Source organism: Mobula hypostoma, chromosome 5, assembly GCF_963921235.1.
Source record: "Mobula hypostoma chromosome 5, sMobHyp1.1, whole genome shotgun sequence".
NCBI lineage: Eukaryota > Metazoa > Chordata > Chondrichthyes > Myliobatiformes > Myliobatidae > Mobula > Mobula hypostoma.
In genome coordinates, this window is record NC_086101.1 from 36633055 (window position 1) to 36645979 (window position 12925).

Sequence of the window (12925 nt, forward strand, 5' to 3'; positions counted from 1 at the left end):
GGTCAACATCCTAAAAATAAACGCCCCTGACAATTGACTGTTAGTGTGAGTAATCAATAGATTATTAGCATTCGCAGCCCCAGAAATTTTTGTTTTAAACTCATTTCCCTCAAACCTGGTTAGTCTCTGCTCCAAAGGGTACCAAGACCCTTCTGAGGAAGGGAACAGCTTTTCCCATCAGAAATTCAAACTGATTCCTTAACTGGATAGAAATTCCAGGGTGCATAAAATAAAACTACCCATGACTATGGGTTAGGGATGGGGATGCAAACCAACCTCTCCTTCCATTTAATCATAAAGTAAATGAGAAATCTCAACTGCCATAAAGATAAACATCAATGCACTGAAAGTTTCCAGAACAAAATACTTGCATTCTGTAGTGGCTTTCATGTTTTCCAGATATTCCCTGACAGCAATGAAGTACTTTATGTGACATTACTGTTGTATTGTTTGTGATACAGCAGACAAGATAGATAGATACTTTATTGATCCCAAAGGAAATTATTGTCACTTACTAGTATTACAATACGCTGTTGTCAGATTCCCAACAGACAGCAATGTCAGTGACCAGACTTTCTTAAAGTGATGTAAATTGCACTATACATCATTGCAGTGTGGAGAGGAATACCCGGGCATTTATTCAAAACGTACCACTGAAGAAGTTGTAATAAAGCAAATCAAAGAGCTGAACCACAGAGAAGTAGTTCTACCTTTTACCGTTTTCACCTTACTCTTCGACAATGCTCTTATGAAGCACCATAGAAATATTTTTTGCTGCAGTAAATTTGCTACATAACAGTAAGTACTGTTGGACAACCTGTGGCACACGAAGGGAAAGGGCAGGCCAATAGATAAAATGTTTAAACACTACATAAATATGTTTAAATTTTGAGTAAATTATAGCTTTATTTTACCCATATTCAGCAAAAATACCTCCCCAGAAAGAAAAACAAGGAAACTTACATGTTTCTTGAAGCCAAAATAAGCACCAACAAAGGTCAAAGGCACTGAAATACCAAACCACAATGCCAGAACAGCAACCAGTGTACCAAAAGGAATTGCAGCTGAAGATCCTTCTCCCCACAGTATAAGATTCATGAGGAAGAAATCAGCAAAGACAATTCTAGGGAGAAAAAATACACATTTGCCATCAAATTGCAATATTGCTGACAAACCCTGTTATCTAGGATAGCCAGGTGCTTGTGTGGGTTGATAGACACACACTTGAGTTGATCTTGTATTAGTAATGAATTAAGATTTCTGAATGCAATTTCTCTACATGAATCTCTGTGATTAAAAACATTATTGGCTCAGAAATCCATACATCCCACCAAAATGTAATGGATTTAACATGTGCATTTTCCACTATATCTTCCCACTATCATGCACAAATTAAATCCTGTTTTGACATACTTGTGAAAAAAATGAAACAGTTTCAAGGATTTTACTTTAAAACTTGAAAATAAACCTTGGGTTAAAATAATGCATGCATTGCTCTTGAGCAAAATACCCAAGTTTTTGTTCTTTTTTCCTACTCCTGTCGTACATAAGATTCAGCACAGAAGGTAGCCATCGAATTGCTCACATTTCTACATGCTTATTTTACTACCATAAAATGTGCAATTCTAATGTAATAGGACCATTTTGTTTGGATTAGAGTATCGAGTTGCGAGGATTAGGTGTTCTGCTCATCCATCACTATCTCTACCAACGCCCAATGCCTTATCTCATGAGGGATTCATTTCAACATCCAATATCCAAGTTTCAAGATTAAAGTCTGTTTATTTACCACACCTTTATAATATTGTGCTACATATATAGTTGCTCAATGAACTATGTGCTTCCTTTCTTCTTAATCTCTTCCAACCCTTACAAATACTTCTTCAAACCTCTCTCACCATGCATGTTTTTTCTGTTTAGCATTTAATACTCTCCACCCGTTCCCTCACTCCACTTCATGGGGATGTATAATATTAGAACTACTGAATAAATCTTCAAATAAGCAGAGTAACTTACCCTGGACATAGTAAAGAAGTCAATAATACATTTGTTTTCCATTTTTCACCACCAAATGCTACAAAGAAACAAAATTCAAGTGTAATTGTTTTATAGGTCTTGGGAAAACAAACTGGAAATATAGTTCTGTAGTAGATAAAAACATTAAAACTAATGCTATACCAATGGTAATAATTGATCACAAATCATTACTATCCATCTTATCTTCCCCAATTAATTTCAATTTGATAAAATATAGCTGAAGATTGCAGAAGCTTTCCCAGGTTGCACAAGGGTTGTATCCCTGAGAACTGTCCATTAGACAATTTCTCTGAGTCAGAAATAACTACTTTCTATAGTTACTCAAATTGTATTGCTCTATGCAAACATTATAATACATTCATTTCATTGAATGGTCACCCTAAGACTATCCATAATTAGACTAGTTAGTATAAATACCATAACAAAATTATTGTTTTCATGAAAAATGCTTTAAAAATATGTGGAAAAATTCATGCAATGCAGAGTTTCACAAGTCGGGTCAATCGTAACCCAGAAAACCCTGTAGTTGGATTTTGTGTCATTTTTTTTTTACAAAAGTATTGCAAAAAGGTTGAATAAAAATACTGAAATATACTGAAGGGCCAAATGGCCTTTCTTTGTGGTGTATGATTCCTATATATTGACATAGTTTTACATGTTACAGCAGGAGGGCATTTTGTGGTTTTAGAATCAGCATCCTGCATGTGTCAAATGTGATCTTCTCTGTTCTGCCCCAATGTACGGGTCTGAGTCCAGCCTACAGCAAAAGGAAGGAAAATGTGGGATCGTGGGGGGAGGGGTGGGAAATTCAGCCAGATCAATAATATTGACAAAGGCCTGAAAACAGGCAGTTGGACTTATGGTACATATAATACGAAACAATAGCAATCAAACTAAAACACACAAGTATTTGAATGATTATTGATAAAGCATATTTTGCAACCTCACTGTGTGCCAAGGGGTGATGATAATTGAAACTAATGAATAGAAATCCTGTCAGCTTAAATTTCTTTTACTTACACTTGTAAAACCTGGCAGCTACATAGCCTGCTGGGGTCCCAAGCAGCACCCACAAGACAACAGCACAAGTCATCAAGGCTCCTCTATTTGCGGGAGATAAAAATCCCATACACGCGAAAACTAGGGAATATTAAAAAAAATCAATTATTTAATAGAAAGCATAGACCTACTGTAAGCTGGATAACAAATACATTGAGAACCACTTGGATTCCAGTGACAAAAAATTTTAAATTGACTTAAAAGTCAAAGTCACTGTGTAAACCTATCCATGAAACTTACTATGCAAAATTGCAGCATTATGCAGTTTTCAGTTCTCTGACTTAATTTGCTTCTCATTTGCAAATAAAAATCAATTGAATTTTAGCTCATAAAATTATAGAAAATATCATCAAATACCTACACAGAGTAACAAATAGCATTATAAAGATTTGAGCACCAGAACCCAGAAAAACAGACAATAGCATTCCTTTCCGAGGTGGTCTGAAGACGTCACCATGGACCAATTTCCACCCAAATTCTTCCTGAGCATCTTCCTGGTTATAAAAAAAATTGAAAAGGGTGATGTATATTCAATATAATGTCAGTAAAATCCAAATGCATATTTAATGTTCAAACCCAAGTTCTACATTAGTTTACAGAGGAGGTAAATAGGTACCTCGGTGTGCAACAGGAGTATCTGCTTAGAGTCCCATGACTGTACAACTTCTATATAATCAGCTAAAAGAATATGGCCAGCGTTTTCCACATTGCCGACCTCCATTCACAAGTATTCAAACCAACAAGAAGAGAGATCCAGAGAGATAGAGAGACAGAAAGGAATTTTAAACAGGCTATCTTGGGGCAGTCTGCATCAGTATTTATTATTTTGATCACTTTGCACTAAAAGGGAGTGGCACGTTGTTGAAACTGAGTTCTTTCTTGCAAAAGTTGTGTTTAATTTATATTTTTCTTGTGAATGCTATTTACACATTGCCTATGATGTACTTGAGCATATGACAATAAACTCAACTTCGATTTTATTTCTTTAAGTTTAGAAGGCTGCCAGATTATTTGAATCACAACAAGCAGAATGACTGCAGATAAACCTTGCATACTGGAGGGGAATCCAGAACAATGGAGTATACTGTCAATCATATAGGGGTCAAATCAGGGAGCATCCTTTCACAACTCTATCCCATCAAACTGCAGAAATATTCAGTGTGGGTAACACTGGCAATGCTTCCTTTACTACCCATATTCTACTGTCCTTATAGGGATGGTGATTAAACTCCTTGGTGATTATGTCCATACAACCAGGGCAGAATATGTGCACTTTCAAGATGTTGACCGTGTCATGAGGAAAGAGTCATTTTGTCATTCTAAGACACACTGATATGTGGCTTGGCAGGAAAAGTGATGATGCTTCCTTATCTTTGCTCATCTGAACAGAGCAGCCCAACCTTTCCCCAAAGCTATGTCAGTGCCTCATGAACAAACATTAACCAATGACTGGTGTATTATCACATATTTTGTGACAGCCCTTCCTGTTAAGATGTGAAATACACAATAAACATCAAATGCAGCACTCACAGTTGAATCAACTTGATTGTATCTTGCTATGTCCTTGTGCAAGGTACGAAGCATGATCATAGCAACCATACCAGAAAGGAACAGGACAATTACCAAAGAATTCATTATGCTGCAAAACAAAATATAAAAGTTGTTGATTTTGAATAGAAAACAACATTGACAGATGCCATCTCAATGTCAGCTTAGCATTCAATACCATCATCCTCTCCAAACTAAACAATAAGCTTCAAGACCTCGGACTCAGTATCTCTTTGTGCAACCTGATCCTCAGTTTCCCCACTTGCAGACCCCAGTCAGATCAGGTAAGCAACATCTCCTCTACGGTCTCCATCAGCACAGGCTATGTGCTAAGCCCCGTGCTCTACTCGCTTTATGCTTATGACTGTGTGGTTAAGCACAGCTCCAATCCATTACTTAAGTTTGCTGACACCACCACTGTTGTAGGCCAAATCAAAGTGGTGATGAATCAGCATATAGGAGGGAGATTGAAAATTTAGCTGAGTGGTGCCATAACAACAACTTGAGAGTCAGCAAGCCCAAGGAGCTGATTACTGACTTCAGGAGGAGCAAACCAGAGGTCCATGAGCCAATCCTCATTGGGGGATCAGAGGTGGAGAGGGTCAAAACTTTAAATTCCTAGGTGCTATTATTTCGGAGGACTTGCCCTGGGCCCAGCATGTAAGTGCAATTACGAAGAAAGCATGAGAGCGTCTCTACTTCTTAAGAATTCGCGAAGATTCGGCATGACATCTAAAACTTTAACAGACTTCTATAGTCGTGTAGTGGGAAGTATATTGAGTGGTTGCATCACAGCTTTGAATGGAAAATCCTACAAAGAGTAGTGGATATGAGGGGTAAAGCCCAGCCCACCCCACCATTGAGCACAGCTACATGAAATGTTGCAGGAAAACAGGGACCCCCATTACCCAGATCATGCTATCTTCTCATTACTGCCATCAGGAAAGTGGTACAGGAGCCTCAGGACTCACACCACCAGGAACAGGTATTACTCCTCAACAATCAGGCTCTTGAACCACAGAGGATAACTTCACTCAACTTTACTTCATCACTGAAATGTTCCCACAGCCTGTAGACTCACTTCCAAAGTCTGTTCATCTCATGTTCTAAATATTTATTGCTTATTTATGTATTATTACTGCCTTATGTTTGTATTTGTATAGTTTCCCCACAGATGCTGCCTGACCTCCTTAGTTCCTCCAGTATTTTGTGTCTATTACATGTATTATTCTTTTGGTAATCTTAACAAGATTTACATAACCCTTTTGTAAAGATAAAATTTCTTAAAAATCTTTATCAAATTTACGATAAATAAGAATATGAAATTACAAAAGACTACTTCTGACAAAAGTGATTAAGTATTTGAAAAAACAATTGATTTTACAATCATAGAGGTAAAGATTTTCAACAAGCAAAGTTGTAAGGATAACATGTTTAACAGATCTAAACTGTCAGGAAATGCCAGATTAACTAATTCAGCATCTGACATTTATAATTCATAAACTGGAAGCACTTCTCAATAAAATGACCTTTATGAAATACTCTAAACATCAGGCCTTTCAAGTTTTGTAACTCTGAATTACCCTTTGAATATCAACGCCAATAGTATAAAATTATCAGTAGCACACAGTGTACGGTTAATGTGATCAGAGTTCACTTGCTGACCTTGCCAGTTGGGTTTGCACGGATGAACTCATTTCTGCTCTTACTGACCACTATTCCATGACAGTGTAAAGAAACATGATATAGTCACAGACATTCCCACCTTTGTAAGAAGTTTGTATGTTCTCCCCGTGACCGTGTGGATTTCCTCCGGGTGCTCCCGTTTCCTCCCACAGTTCAAAGACATACCGATTGGTAGGTTTATTAGTCAATGTAAATTGTCCTGTGATTGAGTTAGGGGTAAATCGGTGGTTGCTGGGTGGCACGGTTTGAAGGGTCTATTCAGCACTGTATCTCAATAAATAAGCTGTACTAAGCCCTGTTAACAGGTCATCCAGCATATTTTTATCTCTCCACATTCTCCCCTGCATAGTTTTGCCAAAACTAGAGACAATGGCATGTTTAGAAAGCAACCTGAGACTCAAATGTAATGTTTTTAACAGTGAATTGTAAACCAACTCACCTGAATACTCAGTGGAACTGAAGAGGAGAAAGAATGATCAGCCATGATTGAATAGTGGGGCAGACTCAATGGGCCAAATGGCCTAATTCTTACTGTCTAATTCTGATTCTGATTTACATTTTGCACCTGAATGTGGTTTGCTCCTCCTTTGTGTGTGTGAAACAAAGACCTGCACATTGATGTCTTTGTTTGTGAAAGTGAGTCGCAACAGAAAATGTTAGGTCCATTTTCTCATTCAGTGAAAATTGATGCAATTTTTCTAAACACCTGCATATAATTTTTATGCCGTATTTGTGCAGAACAAACAAATGCACATGATATTTTGCAGATCCAATTTTATGCTTACGCCTTTCTCCCCCATCACACTGGACCTCCTTAACCAGTTAACTCCCTCTCTCAGATATTCCAGTATTTCCTTCTCATTCTTTACATTAACTTGGTCTGATGGCTCCATTGTCCAAAGCACAGAACAAACAAGGCGTTCCAGTCCACAAAGGATTGTTAAATACAGATTACAATCTCAGCACATGAAAAAAATTACAAAAGTATGCAAGCTGCCAATGTAAAATATAAATTAAGAACCATTTTACTTAAAGGAAGGAGGAGAGAGATAAAAACTTGACATTAAATTAGCCTCATTATACGAATTACTGACAAATCTGTCAAGAACAACATGCATAAAATGTTGGAGGAATTCAGCAAGTTAGGCAGCATCTATGGATGGAAATAAACAGTCAACATTTTGGGCCGAGACTCTTCATCAGGATGTCTCAGCCGAAAACATTGCCTGCTCCTCCAACATTTTTTGCAGGTTCCTCAAGATTTTCAGCATCTGGAGATTCTCCTTTGCATATGGAAGGCTGTCAATATCATGAGGACATAAAGAAATAGTAGGAGGAAGTCATATGGCCCTTCAGTGCTTGCTCCTGTCATTCAATATTATCTTGGATGAATTGTCCCAGACCTTCTCTCCTCTTCTGAGAAGTTCCCTTTAGTCCTTGAATCTCTGATCCTTCAAATATATATCTAGCAACACACATAAAAGTTGCAGGCTGCCTGGCCTGCTGCGTTCACCAGCAACTTTTATGTGTGTTGCTTGAATTTCCAGCATCTGCAGAATTCCTGTTGTTTGCGTTTAAATATATATCTACTTTCTGTAACCCTCCCACCGTATGCTTGCAATGAGTTAGCTATTACTGTGACTACAAGCTAACAGCAATATAATTCAACAATGCATGGGAATAATGATGGAAAAGCTATTTCCAATAAATAAACATGTCTAGGGCAATTATGATTTGGCTATACACATACATAAAAGTTTGAATGCTCCTTCTAAAGGAGAACAAAGGCAATTACTTGTATGAATACTGACATACCCATATAAATTTACTGTTCGCCAGGAAACAATAATTTAACTCAAATCAGTATAATCTTAGATAGAAATTATATCTACAAAATATTTTAAAGTAAATACTATATAATACAAAATAAAGAAAACGGCCCATCATATATTAGTCTATATCATGTACGCAATCCTTGGAACACATTGTTGTGTAAGCAATCCATTTTGCTTTGCTTCATTTACTCACAGTACTGAAACGGTTTTGCACTGAAGAACCTGTCCCCCAGGAAAAAAAATATTCAGGCAATGTCCAAGGAAAAGGCATCAAACTTTCTCCAAGGTCATGTGCTAATTAGCTAACTAAAAGTTACCTGTACATTTTCCATGAAATCATTGTCTGCATGAGAATTTTCCGACATCAGTATCTATTCTTCTGCAATATTCATTGTCCATTTCCATTTTCCTTCTTTCCCCTTCTTTGACCCTGTGCTCTTTCTAGAAAATGGCTCCCCATTCTTTTTTCCCGTGCTCTCGCTAGAATGTTCCCAAGACAAATTCTCCTGGCCAATTTAACAAGCCTAACTTCATCAACTAAATCTTTATTTTAAACAGCAAAAATGAAATACTCAATTGTATTTAAAGGAACACGCTGTATTTTGAGAAAATCTGCAGAAAATAAAATACCAAACAGCATAACCGAATTAATGAAATAATGCATGGTCTTAAACCAGGGTATTACTTTCCTATTTAAATACTTTAATGATTTAACCTCCATAATCCTTTGGGGCAGAAAATCCCAGAGATTCACTACTCTGCCAGAAGTTTTATGCATCAGTTTTAAATTGCTACCTGTTTATCTTTTAACTATGCTCCCTCTTGGTTATAACATCTAATCTGAATTGGTGCAGAATGCAATGTTCTCGTGCTGATATGCAAGTTCCTGGGTGTCAATATCTCAGAGGATCAACACACCGATACAATCAAAAATAAGCATGTCAGTGGCTCTACTTCATTAGGAGTTTGAGGAGATTTGGCAAGTCACCCAAGACTCTTAACAATTTCTATAGATGTATGATGGAGAATATTCTGACTGACTACATCACAACCAGGCATGGAGCCTCCAGTGCACAGGACGGCAAGAGGCGACAGAGGGCTGCCGACTCAGCAAGCTCTATGAAGAGCACAATCCTCCCCATTGTCAAGGACATCTTTAAGAGGTGGTGCCTCAAGAAGGCAGCACCCATTAAGGACCTTCAGCATCAGTGACTTACCCTCTTCTCAGCACTACCGTCAGGGAGGTGGTACAGGAGCCTGAAGCGACACACTCAATGATTTAGGAACAGCTTCTTCCCCTCCGCCATCAGACTTGTTAAGAGTCCATGAACACTACCTCATTATTCCTTTTTTGACACTACTTATTTTTGTAATTTATAGATTGTGCACTGAACTGCCACTGCAAAACACTGAATTTCACATTGTATGTCAATGATACTAAACCTGACTCTGATTGCAAATCCTGGGTTTTGAAACAAAAACAGAACATAAGTCTAGCAGTATCTGCAGATGCAAAAGGTGTAAGTCAACTTATTGGGTCGAGACATGTCTGTCCATGACCAAGCTCAGGTTAGAGGAGCAACACCTCATATTGCATCTGTGTAGCCTCCAACTGAGGGCATGAACATCAATTTCTCTAACTTCTGGTAATTATTCTCTAGCCCAACCCCCGACCCCTCACCAACTTCTCATTTTTTTCATTCCCCAATTTGGTTTCCCTATCACCCCTTCTCACCTCCCAATCACCCCTCTCTGCTTCCCTTCCTCCTCCCCTTTCTTCCATGGTCTATTGCCCTCTCCTTTCGACCTTTACCTCCCAGCTTCTTATTTCATCTCCCCTCTCACACCCACCCACTTTCCCCCTTATCTGGTTTCACCATCACCTTCTAGTTTGTATTCCTTCCTCTCACCTTCCAACTTCTTATTTTGGCTTTTGCCCCTTTCTTTTCCAGTCTTGATGAAGGGTCTCCACCTGAAGTGTTGATAGTATATTTCCCTCCATAGGTACTGCTTGACTTTTTGAGTTCTTCTGGCATATTTTGTGTGTGTTATAAAGAACTTAATGAATGGTCAACATGGACTTGTTTCTACGCAATGCTGATAACTCTAACAACATACTCCACCCTGTCAGAGTAATTATCAATACTGTATCAGGGGTGTACAGCATAGAAATGGGTCCTTTGGCTCACCGTGTTCTTACTGACCTTTTCACCTATGTAGGTTAATCCTATTTTCCCTCTACTGAGGAACAAAAACTGCACTCTTAAGTTTTCTGACCACCCAACAAGATTCCCTTCACAGGAGCAAATTATTTTCTTAGACTAGGAAGAATATAGGAATACAGATTGTACTAAATTATCTAAATCACTTATGCAAAGCTACTAATGTAGCGGCCGAGAATGGCACAAGACACGGACAAGCAGCACACTTTTAGCAAGCTCAGTGTAGCACGATGGTTTTTTTAAAAAAAAGTTATTACATTATAGTAGCTTATGGTGACTCTAGATCAGACATTGAAGAGACTGCTTTATATTTAACAACTACTGTAGCTAGTTAAAAGTGGATGCAATGTGTTAATTTTTTTCTTTACAGGTACATGCTATCTAGTCTGTGACAAAGGTGAGAATTTCCTTTGATTTACCAGAAGCCATTCTTTTTCTTAGTTGTGAACTGGGACCTTGAGGATAAAGTCATTTGGAATTTTTAGTACAATGGTTCTAAAATTGATTTTACGCCGCGCCCCAGCGGCCTCAATGACTACAGACCGGTGGCATTGACCTCCCACATCATGAAGACCCTGGAGAGATTTGTTCTGGGGCTGATCCGGCCTATGGTCAGGCCACACTTAGATCCCCTCCAGTTCGCCTACCAACCCCGACTAGGAGTCGAGGATGCCATTGTCTACCTGCTGAACCGTGCCTACGCCCACCTGGACAAGCCAGCGAGCACTGTGGGGGTCAAGTTTTGTGACTTCTCCAGTGCGTTCAACACCATCCACCCTACTGTGCTGGGGGAGAAGCTGAAAGTGATGCAGGTGGATGCTTCCCTGGTCTCATGGATTCTTGATTACCTGACTGGCAGACCACAGTACGTGTGCTTGCAACACTGTGTGTCTGACAGAGTGATTAGCAGCACTGGGACTCCACAGGGGACTGTCTTGTCTCCCTTTCTCTTCACCATTTACAACTCGGACTTCAACTACTGCACAGAGTCTTGTCATCTTCAGAAGTTTTCGGATGACTCTGCCACAGTTGGATGCATCAGCAGGGGAGATGAGGCCGAGTACAGGGCTACGGTTGGAAACTTTGTCACATGGTGTGAGCAGAATTATCTGCAGCTTAATGTGAAAAAGACTAAGGAGCTGGTGGTAGACCTGAGCAGAGCTAAGGTACCGGTGACCCCTGTTTCCATCCAGGGGGTCAGTGTGGACATGGTGGAGGATTACAAATACCTGGGGATACGAATTGACAATGAACTGGGTTGGTCAAAGAACATTGAGGCTGTCTACAAGAAGGGTCAGAGCCGTCTCTATTTCCTGAGGAGACTGAGGTCCTTTAACATCTGCCGGACGACGCTGAGGATGGTCTATGAGTCTGTGGTGGCCAGTGCGATCATGTTTGCTGCTGTGTGCTGGGGCAGCAGGCTGAGGGCAGCAGACACCAACAGAATCAACAAACTCATTCGTAAGGCCAGTGATGTTGTGGGGATGGAACTGGACTCTCTGACAGTGGTGTCTGAAAAGAGGATGCTGTCCAAGTTGCATGCCATCTTGGACAATGTCTCCCATCCACTACATAATGGACTGGTTGGGCACAGGAGTACTTTCAGCCAGAGACTCATTCCACCGAGATGCAACATAGAGCGTCATAGGAAGTCATTCCTGCCTGTGGCCATCAAACTTTACAACTCCTCCCTTGGAGGGTCAGACACCCTGAGCCAATAGGCTGGTCCTGGACTTATTTCCTGGCATAATTTACATATTACTATTTAATTATTTATGGTTTTATTACTATTTAATTATTTATGGTGCAACTGTAACGAAAACCAATTTCCCCCAGGATCAATAAAGTATGACTATGACTAAATAACTTGGGTCTGGTGGGAAATTGGAAGAGACCACCTTTACAGCTGTAGACTCAGTGTTATGCAGTACATTGTTTGCTCACACCTAAACCATAGAAAAGACATGCCTAATCTCCCTCTTCTGTGTGTATGACAAAAAGTTTAACAGAAGAAATGGGTGAGCAGTGTGGTCGGCATGGACTTATTGGGCTGAAGGGCCAGTACCTGTGCTTCAGTGTCTGCAACTTTATAAGAGCACCACAAAAACCATACAGAAACAGTTTTTCTGTTCTGCAATTAATGTCAACAGATAACACTACAAAACTTACCTCAGTTCTAACTAAATCACACATTTCTCATGACTGAAATTCTGTGACAACTTGAGTGCACACATTTCAAGATGTACAATAAAGGCTCCTTACCTAAACCACTGTATGTTTGTATGAGGCATAGATTCTAGAATGTAATCCCATCTTGATGCCCATTTAATCGGTGATGTCTGGAAGGAAAAATAAGATGGTGGAAAACCTGTTGATACTTGGAAAAACAAATCAATTCTCAACATAAGGAGATGACAAATCATTTATCAAGAAGTTATCTGGTAATTAAATCCAGCATCATTTCTTCATCAAATTACATGACTTCTTGACAAGGTTATACTTTAACTGGAAAAGCAGCCCCTTCAAAAGAGGGAAGTC

The 12925-nt window shown here is 39.2% G+C and overlaps 1 protein-coding gene across 1 annotated transcript in view; it reads right to left on the minus strand.

Annotated features, from left to right (window-relative positions):
• The window catches only part of tm9sf2 (transmembrane 9 superfamily member 2), a 51208-nt gene that overhangs the window by 14750 nt on the left and 23533 nt on the right, over positions 1 to 12925 (minus strand). Inside the window, exons 8-13 of the mRNA XM_063048394.1 lie at positions 12650 to 12726; positions 4627 to 4735; positions 3458 to 3590; positions 3058 to 3177; positions 2017 to 2074; positions 964 to 1123 (exon numbers count right to left, since the gene is read on the minus strand). Coding sequence (XP_062904464.1) covers positions 964 to 1123; positions 2017 to 2074; positions 3058 to 3177; positions 3458 to 3590; positions 4627 to 4735; positions 12650 to 12726 — 657 coding nt within the window. The remainder of the gene's footprint in view (positions 1 to 963; positions 1124 to 2016; positions 2075 to 3057; positions 3178 to 3457; positions 3591 to 4626; positions 4736 to 12649; positions 12727 to 12925) is intronic.